The sequence below is a fragment of the Nuphar pumila genome, chromosome 6 (assembly GCF_984573655.1).
Source record: "Nuphar pumila chromosome 6, dmNupPumi1.hap1.1, whole genome shotgun sequence".
Taxonomy (NCBI): domain Eukaryota; kingdom Viridiplantae; phylum Streptophyta; class Magnoliopsida; order Nymphaeales; family Nymphaeaceae; genus Nuphar; species Nuphar pumila.
In genome coordinates this window covers 29,817,103-29,838,375 of record NC_143254.1, presented here as the reverse complement: position 1 = coordinate 29,838,375, position 21,273 = coordinate 29,817,103, and the positions used below count along the sequence as shown (strand labels likewise).

The window sequence follows — 21,273 nt, the reverse complement described above, 5'->3', positions numbered from 1 at the left end:
TTCTTTTATCAATAACTTATACCATTTTTCAGAATTTAAAAATTCGTAGAGCCTTCTAGAAAACTCAGAAAAATTCAAATTTTAGTTTTTTGAAAAGGCCTGAATCTGACATTCGATTTTTCAGTTGGGAGTTTTTACAAACTTCATTGTTTGCAGGGTTAAAAACTCCATCAAATAGACTGTCCATAGAAATTGTAAGTTTGTCGTAACCTTGTTCGTCAGTCCCAGATTTGAGTCCGTAGAGCGGACATCGCTGATCTGAATTCAGTGATTTTAGGTTTTTTGGAAAGTTTTGTGAGTCGCACACAACTTTTATTTGAGCTGCATCTGTCGAAACAGAGTGCACAGGTTTCAAAAAACCTATTTTTCCAAGTCCTATTCGGTCTCATTTTCGTGAAAAGCTTCCGCGCGTGTTAAGATCTATTTGGATTTTGGATCGTGGATCGGTGTGTACTGAGTCTACATCGTGTTATTGCATCACAAGCCTTGTAATATGAAAATATAGTGAAAATGCCATTAGGTGTGAGAGCTCATTTGAGTTGTGAGTTTGATTCCTCTTGCTTTGTGAATTGTTTGCCTAATCCCTTCTTTCATGATTATTTACACTTCCATGATTGTGAAGGTTCACTCAGCTTATATTTTGTCCTTAAAAATGACACCCATGGAGCATCTTTGATGCCAAACACCACCACCACCCACACAATAAAGCAGCATTTAGGGCCGTCTTTTAAGTGTTCTTTCATTGGTTGTTAGCACCAAGGGGACGTTCAGTTCGTTTCTACAGAATCGCTTTCTGAGGGCTTGGAAATCTCATGTTCAACCAAACATGAGATTTCAAGCAGCCTGTGATTTCGAACCAAAATCACGGCAAGCCGTGAGATTTCCTGGGGAATGGAATCAGCAAATCATTCTGATTCTAAATCACATGCGAGTTGCACCACCCGAACGTACCCAAGTGTGAACAACGATTGAATGAGGCTTTGGGGTTATTTTTTATTTGAACTTGTATATGATCAACATACTTGATTTTATAGAAATCTACTTTTAAAATGTTTAATTCCAACACCTATAGGTTTATAAAATCAATCGTCTAAAATTTTATAAAATCTAAAGCTTGGTCTGAGTGTTAATTCTTACCAAATAGACCGTACTGACCACATGCAAGGTTAGATTAGGAAAAAAAACATAAAAAGTGCCCGTTCTTTCATTGTTAGCACATAATATGATTAAGCCATATGAGATATAATGGAAATTAATATTACAAAGAAATATGTGCAAAATATAACACATTGTAGCTAAGTAAATTCACTACAATTAATCATGTTTCTTTTTTATTTTCCAATTAAATGCTCTGGACAAGCATGGCTAGATGTGCACCTTTAGACAGGGATATCCGTATGAATAGGAATAGCCGAATAGGACTGACAAAACCCCCAAAAAACTTTTATTTCTCGATAAAAATAAATATGACCTACAATGGTTCAAATGTATATACAAAGAATTTTTTTTTTTACTTATTATTACTTGATAGTGATCATAAATCCCATGACAAGTGCTCAAAGATTAATATTGAACTTTGATGAGAACTTCCCTATTTATTGAGGCAATGACTACTATATAAATTGATTCCTTTCTTCCGATAAGCCCCAAGTGCATCCTAAGAACTACAAAAATAGGGCTCTTTACCTTTCCTACACTTATAGATGTTATGATTAGTTCTTTCATTTTGGTAGTTTAATGTGTACTTTGACAATATGAAGCACAATTAGTAAGATAATTTGGTGGCACTGATTTGAACCATTAATATTCAGGTGTCCAACGTGAAGATAATGAAATTTTAGAGCGTTATTAAATTTTGGTAGGCCAAATATGTGTTTGATGTAGCCCTATGTCATAGGGACATGCCATTTTGCCGGGTGTGTCCCTGGTGACATGAGTGGACACGCTTGGACATGATGACACTGACATGTATGACTATTATTTTAATCTTTTTAAATAATATTTTAATACTTTTTGAAGTTTTCCCATATAAAGTGTATTTTTTAGTATTAAAAATATCAAAAGGTAGATTTTTATTGACCAAAATTTTAAAATATTTTGTGTTCTGTTTTCGGAAAAAAAAAATCAAACTTTTAAGTTGAACCCGCATCATGCATATTCGTGTCCACGAATCTCTGTGACAGATCTAGACCTTCAATTTTGAAAGTGAATGCTGACTGAAGGTAATCAACCTATTTCCACGACTGTGTGAATCATATCGATTGCAGGCATTGGGACATTTTTTTTGGGATGACAAACAAAAAATTTCCTCCATTGGCTTTAAGCCCCAATTGCTCTTGTATACACCTGCATCATACCCATGGCTAAAGCCCACCTACCCATTAGTTTCAAACTTGTGACGTCTCATCAACTTGGTGACAATTCATAAGTCGAGCCCTCACATAGGTCCAGTAAATTCTTTATCATAATTTTTTTTATTTTGATTTTTCTTGCATTAGATTATTTTTATTTTTAAGATGCCGTTTGATTGTCTGAAGAAAATTATAAAAAAAAAAAGATAAGAATATTTTTAAAATGAATTGGTTGCTTTTTTTTTAAACATGGAGAAACTTGTGTTTGGAAACTTTTATTAATTTTACCAATGGGGGCTCAGCTTGTCTGGCAGGAGCAGCTAGTGCACGTCACCTTATGTTGGGACGTTGCAAGCTCGAACCCCAATTGGTATGGTTGTAAAACTGGTCGGGGTCTGCCTAACCCGTTGAAAAAAAATATATTAATTTCAGACTTTGACAGCAATTCGTGAGATTTGTTTATTTAAAATCTCTCTTTATGTAGAGAATTCTTTGGTATCCCTGAGGGTAAGGGATGTACCACAGGTTTACACCTTAGGGAAAGTGACTATAAGTATGGCATGCTTAGCCAGCGACTAGGTCTCTGATCTGAAGGTAAAGTTGAGACCGACCCTTTACTCACCATCTTCTCCCTTTTTTTTATAGTTGAAAAGATCTGGTGCAATATGATGGAACAAACATTTTTTAATTCAATTTAGTATTAATTTATTAAAATAATATTTGGATGACGGATTGCTATCATCATCATGAATGTGAGGTCAACACCATCAACACTATTCCAACCAGAGTCATCAGCTTCTTTATAATTACAACCATCATCAATGTTCTCATTAGCATTTGTGTAGCCATGAATTTTATCATATAATGGGATTGATTTTCAAGATGATTTTAAATCCAAATACTATGAAACGGTATAAAAGGTTCTCTACCACTATATGTGAAAATGACAAATAAAACTTCTTTCCCATTTAAAATTGAAAAAAAACACTGCTGATGGGGATAACATCTTGCAATGAAGAGTTCAATTCTTCCTGGGATCAAACCTGTGATGCAATTGGTATTTGGCCAATTAGGGTTTCCGGTTGGTTCCTCATCATCGCGAAAAAAAAGGGAAAAGAAGTAAATAAAAAGCTCCTGGTGATGCAAATATGTCCGAACCACATTACACTCACTTCCATATGGCATATTGATTCTTCTCTTCAAAACTGAATAATAACCCATGCTACTTACTAAACAAGTATGTTTGGTGTGAGGTTTATTATTGTAGATTAAAAAACAAGGCTTCAAACCACATCAAATAAGCTGTGTATGTATTGGCACAACAATATGTTTTCCTGATTCTAGAACCGAAAGGACCAATTGCCCATCAGTCGAGTTATCAGAGTCCCACTTAGGGATTAGTCGATTCAATACTCCTAGTTGGAAAAAAAATGGCAACTCCTAAGGCATGCATGGTCCAACCTTCAACACTTGCATATCATTCCATCTTTCGCTGTCGTCATCATGATGAACAAAACCCAAAAAATGCACCTCCCATGGATGAAGCGCACATGGCTTTGTAATGTTGTTCCCATCCACATAAATGGCATGGTAGGATTCTGTCTCAATAGCCATAATTGCAACCAAGGGGCTTAGATGCTACTTGCTATGACCAATGTTTCTCAAACCTAAACCATCCACACAGATGGGTTCATGTTTTCTATTATGGAGATCAATACTCCTCATAGCAACAATATTCTATCAAACTGCTATTGTTTGCATGACATGATGTTGCCAACATAGTCATCAAAATGGCAATCCTTTTGATGAGGGACAACAAACTGATCAAATTTGTGAAAATAGAATCCCTTGCTTGCATGAGTGAAGCATAACTAAATTGACGAAAAAATGGCAGTCACTAAACAAGCAATTACAATACAACCTTAATTGACCAGTAAAACTTCACAAAAATTTCATAAGATGTAGAATGAATCCTGCTGTCATATGAAAATAACCCACTTTCACAAATCTAGCGTAGATTGCCACATTATAATTATAGTAACAAACCCATCTCCAGCCCACTACTTGCTATAATCCACCCAATCCAACTATTTCAATATTTGAATCTGTAGCTAAGGCTAGCAAACCTGGCATTCAAAAAAGAGCCATAAGCCTGTGGATGTAACTACATATACAATATTGAAAAGTGAACTCCACGCACTCCATCTCTGAATCATATACTGGGAAGATTATCAATGGGTCTTATGCTTGCTGCAGAACTGTATTCAGGGGCCAAGTACTTCTCATAGCTCACAGTAAGTTCTCCCACACTTGCAGCTCTTTGGAATCCTAAGATCATCTGTGCACAAGGCCTAAAAAACACATAAACTGTCAGCACGGTCGAAGACTAAACAAAAATAAGTAATAAGCTAATAACACTCCTTAGTACCTCAAATCTGCTTCTTCATAGTGTGCATGCTGCTGCAATAATATTGTCCAAGTTGGAGACCTATGCAGTGTACATCTTGCTATATAGATTGCAGCAGCACATAGTAATGATGCTTTGAATTTCACCGCTTCATATTTAATTTGACATAACTCGATCAAATAGAAGGATAGATGCTCAAGCTGGCACAGCAATTTGGCAAACTCCGATATAAGCAAAACCCATCAAGCAGCATTTATCATATATCAATCAAAATGTTCTTATACCTTAGCATCCGCTTGAGCAGCCTTAAGAAACCTTCTCATAAAAACATATGGAGTAGGTGCATTTAATCGAAATCTCAATTTGTTGAGAATGAGCCTCTCCTGGAATAAGAACCATGCTATTTCTTGAGGATTTGATTGTTAGCAAAGGAGCATTGCACTATGAGAAAAAACAGAGAAAAAAAAAGATGCATAGTTTTTATAATACCATTGAAAGCATTTGATCTCTTGTATATGAATCTGCTGATATGCTAATCAAGTCACCAACCTGTTTAATATCCAACCAAAAAAGAAACATCAGAACAAAAGAAAAAAAAATGTGGGCTTTAGAAAATTTTGGTTTGTAGTTTGTACTGTGTATAACCTTAGGGTGCCAAAAGTCTTCATATTTGGAAGCTATCAGTAGTGCAGTAAGCCCAACCAACTGCATGTCTTTTTTCTTAATGACATTCACAGACAAAAATCTGTCAAGCAGCTCCACCATGAGAAAGAGACTCTCGGGCATCAACTCAAATTTCATGTGGACCTCAATCAACCAATTGATCAGTATTGCTCGCATTCTAGGAGTGATATCTGTCTGAATATTCAAGTAATTTGCGCAAGATGAAGTCTGTGCCTGCCACAGAAATTCCAGCAGTGAAAAAATACCAGATCATTTAAACAACATACTAAAACATAAAAGTGTAGCAAAAAGAAAAAAAAAAACTATGAAAAAAGAATTAAAAAAATCTTGAGACAGTATCTGATGGATGCATCTATAGGAAAACTTCTTACCAGTACATCACACTAGAATAGGATGCTTGACATTGTGGTAAGTTAAACAATAGGCTTGCGCACAGATGCACTTGCAGATATGTGTACATGTGTATGTGCATGTGTGTGTGTGAGAGAGAGAGAGAGTCCCCATCATGAAACATAGACAAATACCCAAATCTTTCAAGAAGAGAGAGTAAGAAGCCATTTCTGCATAGATGATTCATAGCAGAGCTAAGCATTACCTCCATAGTCCAATAGAACTGATAGATGTCATCCACATATTCAGCTACTTCAAGTTCATTGCCATTATCATCTATATTTGGAACCTCACCCTGTTGGTAATATAGGCAATCAATTTGAGAAAAACCCAGTCAAAATATTGTCTATAGACATTTAAGAATGTGAATGAGTAACCAAGACAATGAAGCCAAAAAACACCTCAGATTTAGCCATCAACATAGAAGTGAAAGATTTTCGCCTTTTCCCCTTTGGTCTGGCAACAACTGTTGTAATGGCTTTCACTGAACTGGTACTGCCTTCAGGCTGAGACTTTTCCAAGCTACTCTTACGCGAAGTATCCAAATCACCTTTCCCAATGAGAGGTCTCGATATGTTTTTGCCCTCCTTATTTAACGATGACCTTATGCCAGCAGATATTGGTAGCTTCCCCTGAGTTATTGGAAGTTTTGATTTGCTTGTTGCAGAAGCCTTTAACTTGGTTTGTGTCAATGTCCTAATTGTCTGTACGAACAATGGCCATGTAGTTTGGCAAGCAAGCCTCAAAAAGAATAAAACAAACTTGCACATCATACAAGCTGAAGAGTAACTTTTGGTTGAAAATGCAACGTATGGATTAGCATGAAAGGCCGATATGTACATAATTCCTGAATTCCATTGTTTTACCCAAAAAAAAGCTAAAATACTGTACCAAAAGTTTTCAATATTTAAAGTGTCAGTCCAATCTTGTGAGGACATTTCCCTCATTTATCAATTAGTCCTGCTGTTAAAATTAATTGGTTTAAGAGGTTAATCTTTCAGTTTATAATTCATCAAGAACCACATCAAATTTACTGGCAGTCAAGTTCAAATTAGCACTAACAACCTCAAAATAGCTTATCAAATGCTATGATTAACAAGGAGAAAAAAATCACAAGGCTCTGATAATAACATTCTTAGTAACTACAATTTTATAATGGCTATGACAATAATAATGTAGATCATCTTGCTGATATAAATAAAATTGAACATTGTTTGCACCAGAGGTTCTTATAAGATGACTAGAAAATATCAAAGCTAAAAAAACTAGCATGTAAAAAATGTGATCGGACGTTTACACAACTAAACAATATTTCATGCATATTTCCATGTTCATGAAGACAATGATTAAACTAATAAAATATTGACATGTTTTTGAGACCTTTTCTAGAATGATTAAAACAGTAAAATATCATTCACACATATTCTTTAGGATGTATATCCCTCATGACAAAACATGAACACAAACATAGCACGGGAGTCCACAATTTTCATAAACCAGCCAAAATGCATTCTCTTCTAGTTGATGCAAATCTTTAAGGAAAAAAAACTGTTCAAGATTCTTGAGAGTGTTTTGAGGGTCCCTAACTCCTTGGTTCAATTTGAGGATACTTGTACCCATGAAGACAATAGTAGGAAAATTTTATTGTTTAAGCAATGAGAAGACAATTTAGACATTATGAAACACCTATCCTTCTACCACTTAATGTTTGCCTTTGTTAGATAAAAAGTCATTTCAATATTTGAAAATGAAATGTTGGCAGTTCTCTTTCTGCTTCTCCTTGTAGGATGCTTTAATAGAATCCTCACATTCTTGATGTGGAGTCTAGTATCAGTCAAGTGAATCGCTATGTATTATTGTTAAATTTAGTGGATGAAACTTTATGAAGATTAAGCAGAAAATTGTTCCACTATTCAGCAATCTCAATGGCAGGAAAATTCATGATACCCTAATATATTGCCATGGCTAATCGTGGGTAGTTGGAAGATAATGGCCAAGTGTCAGAAAAGAGGCAAACCATACTTCTATTGGTTGAACATGGCTGCACATGGTAAGACAATGGACGCTTGTAGTTTCAAAACTTAAAGATGAAAATGACAGGCTTTCATAGAAAATAGGGTAAGGCATTCCTGTCATTATAAAAATAATTCAGGATAGGTCCCTGACTTTTAGCATGGTGAACCAACAGAATATAAAATTATTCTCGGTTAAATCTTCTTAGGACCATAGCCTTCACCCCTTGTGTCTTTTAGCCACTAAGCTGACCTAGGAACACTTTGTGCTACACAAACTCAAGTAGGATTAAATTAAATAGTGATAAAAAATCTGGCACTTGATAGAAAAGGCGTTTCAACCATAGTAACAGATATCAGCGATATTTTGAAAATATCGCGATATTATCGCTGTAAATTCAGCAAACAATAGTATAGGTAAAATATCACGATATTTTGAAAATATCACCAATTTGATAATATTGTGTGATATTATCACGAGAATATCATGATATCCTTGTTATATTATCACAATATTATCAATTAGTTTTACTGTTTTATTTATTTTTTACATTTTAAAAATGTTTTTCTTCTTTCTTTATTCATTTCCTTTATTATTTATGTATTTTTTTTTCTAAACATGATATTTTCTTACTTATTTTTGTTATTTTTTATATTTTTTAAGCCCCAACATTTTCCCGAGATATATCACCAAATCTATAATATCGCAAGAAATAGCCTCACGAGATATAGCCGATACCAATATTTGTGACTATGGTTTCAACAATTCATATAATGAAAGCATATTCATAGGTGGAGATTTAGATAAATATGTAGGAAAGCTAAAAAGTAAATTTGAAAGAGTCCATGGAGAATAAGGATTTTGAGATAGGAATAAAATAGGAGAAATGATTCTGCAGATTGCAATTTCATTTGATCCTTCTATAATAAAAGCATATTTTGGGGAAAAAAAAAGGATGAACACCTTATGTCATGCAAGAGTTGATCTCTTGTGGCACATATAGATACATTTTTGCGGTTATCTAGGATTTTGGTGCTTTTAGATTTTTCAAGTCCCTAGGTTTTAAACCTTTTTCTACTCTCGATTCACCAAGTCTTTGCATCCTCTTAAACTTGTTAATTTGGGTTGCCAAGTTCTTGTTTTCTTACACCAAATTTTCCAAGTTATTTCTTTTGTGATTTGGATTCTCCAAGTTCTTACATTGTCATTTTGGTTTTAAGTTATTGTCTCATTTTCCTTAGTCTTATTGTATTTGTTTTAAATCTTCTAGGTTCTTATGCTTTCCTTGTTAATATTCTATTTTTGTGCACTATTTTGTGTTTCCTCTTTCTTTAAGCAACAATGGTGTGTCTCACACCATCAAAGTTCTCTTTTCAGATTTCAACAGTTCAATGGGAGACCAAAATCAAATTACAGTCGAAAGTCTTCCCAAAATTACCCCTTGTTAATGGGGAAGGAACATCCCAAGTTCTCAGCTTGTATTTGCAGGATCCCGTCAACTTTTCAAATCAGAGGTGAGCCTTTCAACAACATTTTTCAAAAAGTGGAGCAGACCAAGCAAACGATTTTTACTATATTCTAATTTTTATTTCTTTTTCAATTTTTGGTGAAATTTTGTACATATCTATAGACAAGTATCAACATGTTTTAAAGGATTTCCAGCCAACTTCATCTAGACAGCAAACTTATAGACTACATCACATTTGCCTTTAGCCCTAGAAAACTTTCTGCTACTTGCTTAGAAAAGAACATCCTTCACATTGATGGCCTTAAGGTCTAAGAAAATGAGTCTTCTTGGCAATAGGTTGGCTCAATCACAAAGTTGATATCTTCCAAGGATTGTTGCAATAACTACTACACATATTCAAGTCATCCAAATTATGGCATTCTCCTCTTCAACAATTTTGCTCCACAAATATGAACCATATTGGGATGCATTAGTTCATTAATTCATTAGATACATTAAGAAGATGGATATAAATAAGAATTCTTATTTTGGTATGAATTGAAACTCTTTAAAATTAAAAGAATACATGAAAATTTGGCCACTTCTTTTAATTCTATCCACATCATTTTCAAAATATGTTGAATGACAGTTCAAATTAAGTTGCATTCTTCTATTACACATGTTTTACGTATTATATGCTTTTGTTTTGCATTCACTGTAAAATTTTATGGTGATTAGAAGAACCTCTTAGACTTTTGAATGATTATCCTACTCAATACTATATCTTAAAAAAGCATTTTTGGACTATGAATCTTAAGAAACGAACTAACCAATGCAACAATGGTGTTTCTGCACCCTTGAAACACCAGTAACAACAGGATGTGACGCAACTGGGTGCAGGTCAACAAACGTCTTGAGGTAAACCCACACCTGACCATTTTCATCCAATTTTGAACTTGGTCAACTTTGACCAAGTCCAAATTTTAGTGAAAAACTTAAAACTAAAAAAAACTTATAATTCAATAATTGCAGACGCATTATATATATATATATATGAGTTTATATTTGGTACTAACGAAGGTAAGAAGCTATTGAGCTAGAAATCATAGATGCAAGATGTATTGATCCAATCAAACAACATAAATGCATTCATCATGGTTTGTTTACTAAGGATCTGGCCTTGGATCATGTTTTTTCAGTGTAAAAAATATGATTTTTTGAATTGTGAAATTTTGGTACATTGTGGGCCATTGATTTTTGAAACCCTTCAAAAGCTTTCTTACATGTCATAATCACATGATTCAAAATTCGTTTCCGACTAAACAAACATTCTAGATTGCATCCATAAGGTATGATCTACAAAAAATAAAATTTTAAAATATGAAATAAAGGAGATTTTTCTACTCAATAGTTCCATACCTTCATTAATACCAAATATTTACCCAATACCCATATATATATATATATATATATATATATATATATATATATATATATATATATATATATATATATATATATATATATATATATATATATACGAGTGGGGTGAATATATATGTCTGTATGTATATTTATATATATATGTGTGTGTGTGCAATACCCAATAGGGGTATTTCTGTCATTTTATATTAGCTAAATAGTTGTTTTTAGAAAATAAACTATTTATTTGTTTTTAGAATTAGTTTATATTTTTTATTTTTTGTTTTTATTTCATGCAAGTGGGGGGCCCCACATAGATTCGTTAGGGCCTCCAACGGTCACAAATGTGACCGTTGGGGGCTCCCAACGTCTCTATGGGGAGCCCCTTTTGGCCTCTCATTTTCTTCTCTTCTTTGTGCATAAATAGGGGCTTTCCCCTTTGTATTTACTACTTCTTTAAAAGGAGCTTTTGCTCCATTGTAATGGGTGTTACACCCTTCTTCTCTTCAATAATATTAACTTATGCCTTATAGGCATTTTAGCCCCTTTCGTGGGTTTATGTGTTAGCACATTATGTGCTTGTGTTTTCCCCTTTAGTGGGTATATCCGCACTTCATGTGCATGTGTATTGGTTCATTATTGAACCTAATGTATTCAAAGTTGTTTCCTTACATGGTATCAAAGCAAGGTTGGAATCGAGTTGCTCTTTTGTTGCATCGGGAAGCGTGCTATTCAAGAAATTTTAAAGAAAAATGGTGAAGTCCTCATTTCTCTCTTTTGTTTCTTAAAATTATTCGGTATGCATTATATTTCTTTAAGTATTGTGCATTATGAAGAATTAGATATGTTTTGTATATGTGTTCTCTTTGTCATTATGAGTTTGCGTTCTTAACATTTCATTGAACTTTTTTTGTATATTATTCTTTTTCGTATGTCTTTTCTTGAAAGTTTTTTATTGATAAATTCTAGAACTAGTGAACTTGTTTTTCGAATAATTAAATATGTGATCGCTCAAAACATGGTCTAATGGGTCGATAAAAAATTGTGACCATTAGAATTTTTGAATTTATACCTAATTTTGGTTGTAAGAATACCGTTTATATGAAAAATAAGTCTTTTAAGAAAGTTATGTTAAAAGTAAAATGTTTGTGAGATATGTAGCATTGCTCACATACTCTCATCATAATTGTTGGTTCATATTAAAGGTATGTGTTTATCCACTAAAATGTCTTATATGAGGCTTTTCATAATATCGTGTGATTGACATATATTAACTATGAAAAATTCCTTATTAATTTTTTATTTTCCTACCTAATGAGTTTTTTTCATATGAGCAATATTTGATTAAGAAGGCATTTTATAATACCGCTTGAATTAAGTTTTAAAAATGATCTCATGAAATATGGTTATTTTCTTTACATTCTTCAATTCAATTTCAAGAATGTGTTTTATTATAAAATTTATGGTCTTCATTAATGTTTGTTGCATACTTATTGTTAAAATGTATACTCAAAAACATTATTGTAAGTATAAATATATATACTTATATACATAGAGATATGTATACATATATTATATGTATACGTATCTCTATATATAAGTATATATATTTATATATATTTTCCCTTTTTCTCTTTTACCCAAAAAGGGTATTCTTGTCTTTTTACATTTTACGCATATTCCATTTGGAATATGTTGTATTTCTTCTTTTATGTTTTTGTAATTCTTTATTTTTTTATTTTTTTCCTTTTTGCTTTACAAAAAGGTGCATTGGGGGTCCCCCCAATAGAGTCGTTGGGGGGCCCCCAACGGTCACAATTGTGACCGTTGGGGGCTCCCCAACGACTCCTTTGGGGAGCCCCCTTTTGCACCCCTTTGCTCTTGTATAAATAAGGGTGTTCCCCCTTGTAAAATAAGCTTGAGAGTCTCAAGCATTTGCTCCTTTTATAAAATACATGCATTGTTGCATGTTTATTATTTTTACGCTTTTTGCGTATTTTGTTCAAGTTAAGAGACAGCATTCCTTAAGGATGACGGTAAATCATGATTTACTAATATGAAATATGTCTATTAAGAGACATTTAAAACAAAATCCAAACGAAGGATATCTAAATGGAAGATCATACTAGGATAATTAATCTACTTAATCATTTCCTATGTGAAAAGGTCTTCAAGAAAAACAATGTATAATGTCTTCAAAGAGACAATGCATATGAAGTGCACCAACTTCCACAAATCGTTTTGCACAAAGGCCCAATAAGTACTTAAAGGAATTTATCAATACTTGAAAGGAAGAAGTGTGGGCACAAAAGAACACGGATACAAATGTCTAAAGGCATGACGAATATGAACTTCAATAAGAGGGTCTTTATAAAAGCATATTTAACACGCATAGATCAACAATAGAGTTTTTCACATCTTTAGAGAGAGGATCTATGTCAAACAAATGTCATATATAAGAAACATGATTTGACTAAGTATATTAAAACATCCACCCAAGATTCAAGAATGAATGTTATTTGAGTAGAGAACCTTACATATTTAGGAACATCTCACTCAAATGATTGCAATTCCAAAAACTCATTTTGCATATCAAATCCAAAGGTGGTCAAAACCATAAGCACTTAGTATGTAGATTAAGTGCCAAAAAATCAATTTGCTTTTAAAATATGCATATTAATGATATTATTCACTTGTATCTTTAAAAGACAAAATATGAATGGAATTTCACAAATTTCAATAATAGTTCATCCACTACAAGCAACTACCTCATTAGTCCTCCAAAACCCACAAATCAAGTATATAAGCTACTAGAACAAGAACATAATCATAATGTCATTAAAGGTCAAATGACACACACAAAGGTATGTATAAACATCTCTTGTCTACATGTAATAATACTTGAAATGAGCGTATCAACGACAAGAACAAGAGAATACACGTCAATATGGACCAAAAGCATCTCTTGTCTACGTAAAAATACACTCAAGATCAAGTATGTTCAGCTACTAGAACAACAGTATCAAGCCAACCATGGGCTAAAACACAATACATCTCTTGTCTACATAAAATGGCACTTGAAATGAGTGAAAGAAGTCAACCATGGGCATACATCTCAGCGACTAGAACAAGGACACAAATCTCAACATGGACTAAAATCACACACTATGGTGTGAATCAACGTGCCTTGTCTACATATAATAACACTCAAGACAAGTGTGTTCAGCTACTAGACCAAGAGAACAAAGCCAACAAAGGGCTACCAACACACAATGGTGTAATAAAATTTTTGTCTACATATGATGACACTTAGATAAGAGTTATAAAAGGAGAAGATTTTTTAGGCAATAAGACTTGTAATGACAAACATATACCAAATAAAACATTGATTTTAATATACCTTAAAACATTTAAGGTTCCAACCATCATATATCCATCACAGGTTCACATAATTAAGAGCATCCATAGGAACAATGGCCAAAAATAAATGAGTGACACACTCATAATTAGAGATCACACAACAATTCATTTTAGGGTCAAACTATAAGTTGACAACCCAAAATGACATAACACAAGGTGCACATAACTCACCTTAACAAACATCTCTAATATAACAATAATAAGGCCAAACAAATGATGCATTAAATAACATGTGATGGACAAAAATAAATGCCACAAAAAGGCAAAGAATACATAAGGAAATCATTTTCCAAATACGTGATTTTACAAAGCGGGCCGATTTTAAAAAATCAAATCAAAGGTCTAATATAATCAATCACAACAATAATTTTGCATAAACACGAATTATGCTTAATCATGATCAAATCTTTTGAAAAAAAGTCATTTATATCAAAAGACTTATTTATGCCACAAACACAACATAGAATATTAAACAACGACATGTGCAAGAACCGATTTGGAATAATCCAAGAATCAAGTCAAGCATTTAACTATAATCGATATAAAGTGCAATTATATGCACATCAAATGATAATAGATGCATTTTTACGCAATACAAGATGTCGAATGACAATAAGCAAATAACAAATTTAGGACAACATAACAAGACATTGCGGAAGCACTTACAACGATAAAAAAAACAATCTCAAAAGCCCACTAAAGGACAAAACAAACACAAGCCCTAAAGAAGACAATATAAACAACCCTTATTGAAAAAAGAAAGAGAACTCTCAAGCATTCATAAAGATGGTAATATTTAAAAAATCTCATAAAAACCAATATTGTCATTTAAAAAGAAGCTTATAACAATCATGAAATCTTCTTAAAGCGTATATACTCATAAGAAGATTCACAAGGATCAAAAGGCCTCTCAAAGAGAGATCCAACACAAAAACAAATCCTCAAAAGAGGGTACATACGAAAGGAAGAGGAAAAAACTTCATTAAAGTGGAGAAAATCCCAACAAAAAAGAATAATAGGATTGTGTTATGGCACAAATCTAAAATAACAAAAAAAATCATAATATTATTAAAACATATGACTTAATAGATTATAACCAACTCCTAATGTAATAAGTATGCAACAAACATTAATAAAGACCATAAATTTTATAATAAAACACATTCTTGAAATTGAATTGAAGAATTGTAAAGAAAATAACCATATTTTATGAGATCATTTTTAAAACTTAATTCAACCGGTATTCTAAAATGCCTTCTTAATCAAATATTGCTCATATGAAAAGAACTCATTAGGTAGGAAAATAAAAAATTAATAAGGAATTTTTCATAGTTAATATATGTCAATCACACGATATTATGAAAAGCCTCATATAGGACATTTTAGTGGATAAACACATACCTTTAATATGAACCAACAATTATGATGAGAGTATGTGAGCAATGCTACATATCTCACAAACATTTTACTTTTAACATAACTTTCTTAAAAGACTTATTTTTCATATAAACGGTGCTCTTACAACCAAAATTAGGTATAAATTCAAAAATTCCAACGGTCACAATTTTTTATCGACCCATTAGACCATGTTTTGAGCAATCACATATTTAATTATTCGAAAAACAAGTTCACTAGTTCTAGAATTTATCAATAAAAAACTTTCAAGAAAAGACATACGAAAAAGAATAATATACAAAAAAAGTTCAATGAAATGTTAAGAACGCAAACTCATAATGACAAAGAGAACACATATACAAAACATATCTAATTCTTCATAATGCACAATACTTAAAGAAATATAATGCATACTGAATAATTTTAAGAAACAAAAGAGAGAAATGAGGACTTCACCATTTTTCTTTAAAATTTCTTGAATAGCACGCTTCCCGATGCAACAAAAGAGCAACTCGATTCCAACCTTGCTCTGATACCAAGTAAGGAAACAACTTTGAATACATTAGGTTCAATAATGAACCAATACACATGCACATGAAGTGCGGATATACCCACTAAAGGGGAAAACACAAGCACATAATGTGCTAACACATAAACCCACGAAAGGGGCTAAAATGCCTATAAGGCATAAGTTAATATTATTGAAGAGAAGAAGGGTGTAACACCCATTACAATGGAGCAAAAGCTCCTTTTAAAGAAGTAGTAAATACAAAGGGGAAAGCCCCTATTTATGCACAGAGAAGAGAGGAAAATGAGAGGCCAAAAGGGGCTCCCCATAGAGACGTTGGGAGCCCCCAACGGTCACATTTGTGACCGTTGGAGGCCCTAACGAATCTATGTGGGGCCCCCACTTGCATGAAATAAAAACAAAAAATAAAAAATATAAACTAATTCTAAAAAATAAATAGTTGTTTTCTAAAAACAACTATATAGCAAATGCAAAAAGATAGAAATACCCCTATCGGGTATTGCACACATATATGTATATACATATATACATATATGTGTATGAGTACACATATTTTAACAATACATACATACATACATACATACATACATACATATATATATACACTTTTAGAATGTATTTTTAGGATTAATTTGTATTTGTATTTTTCCTTTTGTTTTTATCTTTATTTAGTATTTAATGCCCACTAGGGGCACTTTTGGGTTTTTTGTCCTAGTCATTGGGCTAATCTAACGGCTAGCTCAACTAGCCATTGGACTAGCCTAACAGCTAGTTGAGCCCCCTTTCCTTCCTCTTTTTGTGTATATATATGGGGCATTCTCCCCACTTTCATGTATGATTCTCTTAAGCATTTCATTAATAAAATTTATTTTATATGTGTGCTCTACTGAAGTCTATTTTTAGTGGCTTAATGTAATTGGCTTTTTTGCTCCGTGCTTAGCCTTAGTGCCTATTATATTTTTTTTTGTATTCTTCCCCATTGTCTCATTACAGTTTAATTGTGGAATAGTATATGCATTTTAAACTTTGTCTTATGAACACAATCTCAACATAAGGAAAAAGAACTTAAGGATATGAGTTAAGAAACAATCCCTTCTCTTTTTCTCCGTTTTTGAGGGAGGATGTAGATGTCATAAATCACAATAAGAATTTTCAATTCCACAAAACTTGCTTTCAATAACAGACCAGTAAGGCATTCAAAACCTCCAGAATAATGATATCTAAGGCCATCTTCCCATGCTTCCATTAAATTCCAAAATCAAATAATAAAAGGTGTGATATTTGAACTGATATAATATTATATCGCACTTATTCACATTGTGACAATAATATTATTTATTATTGGTTGCTTCTTATTGTGTGCAAGTATATAATTTTTTCTTTGTGTTGCTTCACCTCAAACTCGCTGCAACTTACACTTTTTCAGCATTTTTTGTCATACTTCTCATGCTCAATCCCCAACAAAATTCTCATAACGAGTATAAAAATGCACATACGAAAATGCCTAATGCTTAATAAACTAAGTTTTCGTGCATAAAATATCTGGCAATGTAGTTATGGACAGAATCAGTTTGATTTCAAATGGATACAGCAATCTTAGAGTTGTGCACAAAATGATTTGGATGTGGATTAACTAAATCTAGATCTGATCAGCTTTTTTCCATAATAGATTTTTATTCCACATGTAAATGGATTTTGACCTTACTCAAATCTGTGCATGAAGATCTAAATTAGATCTGACCCTTTAGCAAAGAAGATCTGGGAAGGCGTTTACCGAGCCTCGTAAGTGGAGATCTGGAAGGGGCTTACTGAGCCTGGAAAAGGTTGTTGATCAAATACCCCACCCAAAACTAATCTTTAAACGACCATGCAGCAACTCTGCTAGTATTTGATTCCACATAGATTACATTCACATTCAGATGGGCAATAAGCTAGTCAAATGCTTCATATTCTGATTACTTCTTTCGCACACTAACCCAATAAAAGCAGGTATTTTTTATCAAAAACATGGTGACAACATAAATTATTGTAATTTGATTGATCATATTACTGGAATAGACTGTTTTCTCATCTACTTTGACCCTCCGTGAAGTTGATTTCTTTAAGCCCGCATTAAGCTCATGCATGCTTTGAGCTGTTCAAGTGGATGATATAGGTGTCATCGATGTAAGGTCTAAGCCAAATGAAGAAAATTATAAACATAAAAGGATTGAATATCTTTACACACCATGCTTGGTCTCTTTGTCAACCTGGTCCCAGTGGCATTCTTAGTGGATGAACTGTTACCAATAAGAAAAGAAATGTCATAATACTAAATATGCATTTTTCATTGTTCCAAAGAAAATTCCCAACTAGCAGAAGATTGTCAAATAAGGCACTACCTTCTCAGGGAAAGCCTACTTCCTTTGTCAACTCTGAACATAAAACAAGGGGTCAATTAGTAAGAAGAAAAAAGGATAAAAAAATGGTAAATCTGAAAGGTAAGTGATGTCTGTCTGTTTAGAACAAAGTAATATTTGTTATACTGAATAGTCTTGAGAATACCTTCTTGCTGTTAGAGCACACCCTTTTCCTGTTTGAGCGATCCTACAGTAAATGTAAAACACAATCCCAAGTTAAATTAATGAGGGATATCCATACAACGAAGAAGCATGCTTCATCAATTTATCAAACAAACACAACAAAGGGAAAAAGGAAAAATCAAAGAATAAAGAATTCAAAGAGAAAAAAAAAAGGACAGGGGAGCCATAAATAACAGTTTCTTGAAATGACGGCGTCTGCATTATAGCTTACTTAGGCGCAGAACCTTTGCTCTCCCTGCCCTTATGCTGAGAACCCTCGAGATTGCTAACATCAGATAACGCTCTTCTTCCAACCCTACCTACTACAAGTTCAGAACCCATCCATTGTTAAGGTTTTCGTAATTAAAACTACAGAATATGCAGAATGGGTTATGTAATTCACCTAACCTTTCTCAAAAGAAGCATCACTTTTTCCTGCAGTTCTGTCCGCATAACAGATTTGTTTCTTTTAAAGGCAAAAAAGAAAAATAAGAGGTAAATCCCTCAATCTTCATCTGAAATTTCCAAAAATTAAATATAAGCATAGAAACAAAAGAAATTCATAAAGCTCACCTTTGCCGTGCTCGGTTTATTAGAATTAGAGGCCTTTGCAACTCTGTTCTCTTGATCACTGAATTCAATGAAACCCCAAATTACAAACTAAATCTACATTAACCAATGGAAAGCAACCAGTTCGTAATTGAGTGTACCCAAAACTAGATAAGCCCTTCCGAATAGGTTGAAGCGCCATCGATTTACTATAATACAAAGAACACCCAACACATCATCAAATCCCAAAACCACAAAAAATCCGGCTCCAAACAATGTGGCTAAAACGGAGTACATAATTTAGTTTACCGCGTCGGGATTGGTGGCTTATTTGCAGGTTTCCTGAAAACGTGATTAGCAAAAGAATCTCAGATAAACACTAATTGAAACTCCAATCAAACTCGAAAAAGGAAAAACAAATATATATAAATAAAACATGAAGTATTACAAAAATTTACCCCAGATCAACGCCCAGAGAACTCCGAAACCCCCTCTTCTTCTCATCGTCTTCCTCATGATAAATCTTCAGAGCAGCAGCATTCCCTTCTGTTTCGAAGAAATTTCAACCCTAATCAGAAACTTTAAGACAAGAAAACCGAACCAAAAAAAAAGGAATACGAAACCCTAGATCGACAAACGGAAAGAGCGTACTGCTCCTCGTCGTCCTCCTCGCTTGAGGGTCGACGATTCTGGTTTTGACCTAAAGCAGAAGAAATTCAAGCTCCATCAGTATCTTGATTACAAACCCAAGAAGAAGAAAACCCTAGAAAGGTGTTTCCCTTACCTTCACAACGTTCATCTCTCTCTCTCTCTCTCGGCGGAATGTGAAGGAACGGCTATTTAACTGCCAGATTTGAATTTTTCGAATTGGAAAACAATTGCCCCTACCTGTTGATATAATCACGAAGATGTCCAACATTGCATTTTGGTGCGAGCTTGGATCAGTCAACAGGCCTGATGGAGGGTGTAAACGGATCGGACTTGGCTCAAATCTGGCCATTACCGAGTCCAACCTAATCGATTTTGATCTAATCAGATTTGGAGTTGGACGGAATCAGATAAAACTGAATCAGAATCCGACTAGCTTAAAACCCGATGTGTACTGGGATTGGGGTTTTAGTCAAATTGTGGTTCAGATTTCAAAGTAAAACTCAATACCAAACCCAAATCTAATTATTAATTGGATCCAAATTTGGCTACCGAATTCAACTAAATATGATTTTGGTCCCGGTCTCATTTATGTCATGATGAGAAAGGAGCAAGCTTATACGTTAACGAGTTCGGGTGCAATCACATGGCACAAGATTTGTGCATTAAGCACCTGATGACCCTCCATCAGGCCTTGGGCCCCACAACTGACAGACGCTGTCCTCAAGATGGAGGGTGATCAGATGCGTAAGGCACAAACATTTCTGCAATCATATTGTACCTGATCTTTTCGCTATGTTAACTATGTGATTTAAGGAAGCGGTCCATAATTTGTATTAATGAAGGCATGAAATTAGTGAGCTGCAAATCAGGAAGGTAAGTTAATATTTAGAGCATAGTTACAAAATATGAGACATGAAGAGAGAAGTATGAAAGCGAGTGTTAGAAAGCAGTATGAAGCGTGAAGCGGAAGTGACTGTAGAAGCATGTGAGAAGCGAAAAAGAAAACGAGAAAGGCACGACAATGAGAGTGAATAAAATAAATAACAACATGAAAAGCAAAAAAAAAAAATAAGAGAAAGGGGGAAAAGAAGGAGAATCTAAGGGGAGACGAGGGAGAAGCGAGAGGAAAATGATGGGTAAGCATGGAGGAAACAAGTGGGAATCGAAATGGATGCAAGAGAGTAGGAAGCGCTTCCCACAAATAGAAAACAAGTTTCCCCCACGGTCATGTCACTTCTCCCATTAGGGAGGCGCTTCCAATCACTATGATTTAGAGCGTACATTTTTGCTTAAAAATACATACAAAACTATTAGGCCAAGCCAGGTCAGGTTGGATGTCTAACAAAATCATAGATCAAACCCAGTCTACATATTACTTCAATTGGGTTCGAGTAGACCCAAATAACAATCAGAATGTCTATTTTATGCTCATATACATTATCTCTTGTTGTACC

At 33.7% G+C, this 21,273-nt stretch overlaps 1 protein-coding gene across 3 annotated transcripts; it reads right to left on the bottom strand.

Annotated features, from left to right (window-relative positions):
* Positions 1 to 4,203: 4,203 nt before the first annotated feature.
* On the bottom strand, positions 4,204 to 19,372 carry LOC149834523 (putative cyclin-B3-1). Of its 3 annotated transcripts, none has more exons than XM_090010167.1 (15): positions 19,330 to 19,372; positions 19,193 to 19,250; positions 19,028 to 19,085; positions 18,852 to 18,942; positions 18,603 to 18,644; positions 18,440 to 18,472; positions 18,286 to 18,337; positions 6,234 to 6,536; positions 6,038 to 6,127; positions 5,404 to 5,655; positions 5,248 to 5,307; positions 5,043 to 5,141; positions 4,780 to 4,958; positions 4,552 to 4,702; positions 4,204 to 4,477 (listed from the first exon to the last, which is right to left on the bottom strand). In XM_090010167.1, the coding sequence occupies exons 1-14, from the start codon at positions 19,368 to 19,370 to the stop codon at positions 4,564 to 4,566; spliced, it is 1,497 nt and encodes a 498-aa protein (XP_089866293.1). In that variant the 5' UTR covers positions 19,371 to 19,372; the 3' UTR covers positions 4,204 to 4,477; positions 4,552 to 4,563. The 3 variants fall into 3 exon arrangements, with proteins under 3 accessions (XP_089866293.1, XP_089866295.1, XP_089866294.1); XM_090010169.1 differs by having other exon boundaries at positions 5,404 to 5,649; XM_090010168.1 differs by having other exon boundaries at positions 18,852 to 18,939.
* Positions 19,373 to 21,273: the final 1,901 nt, after the last annotated feature.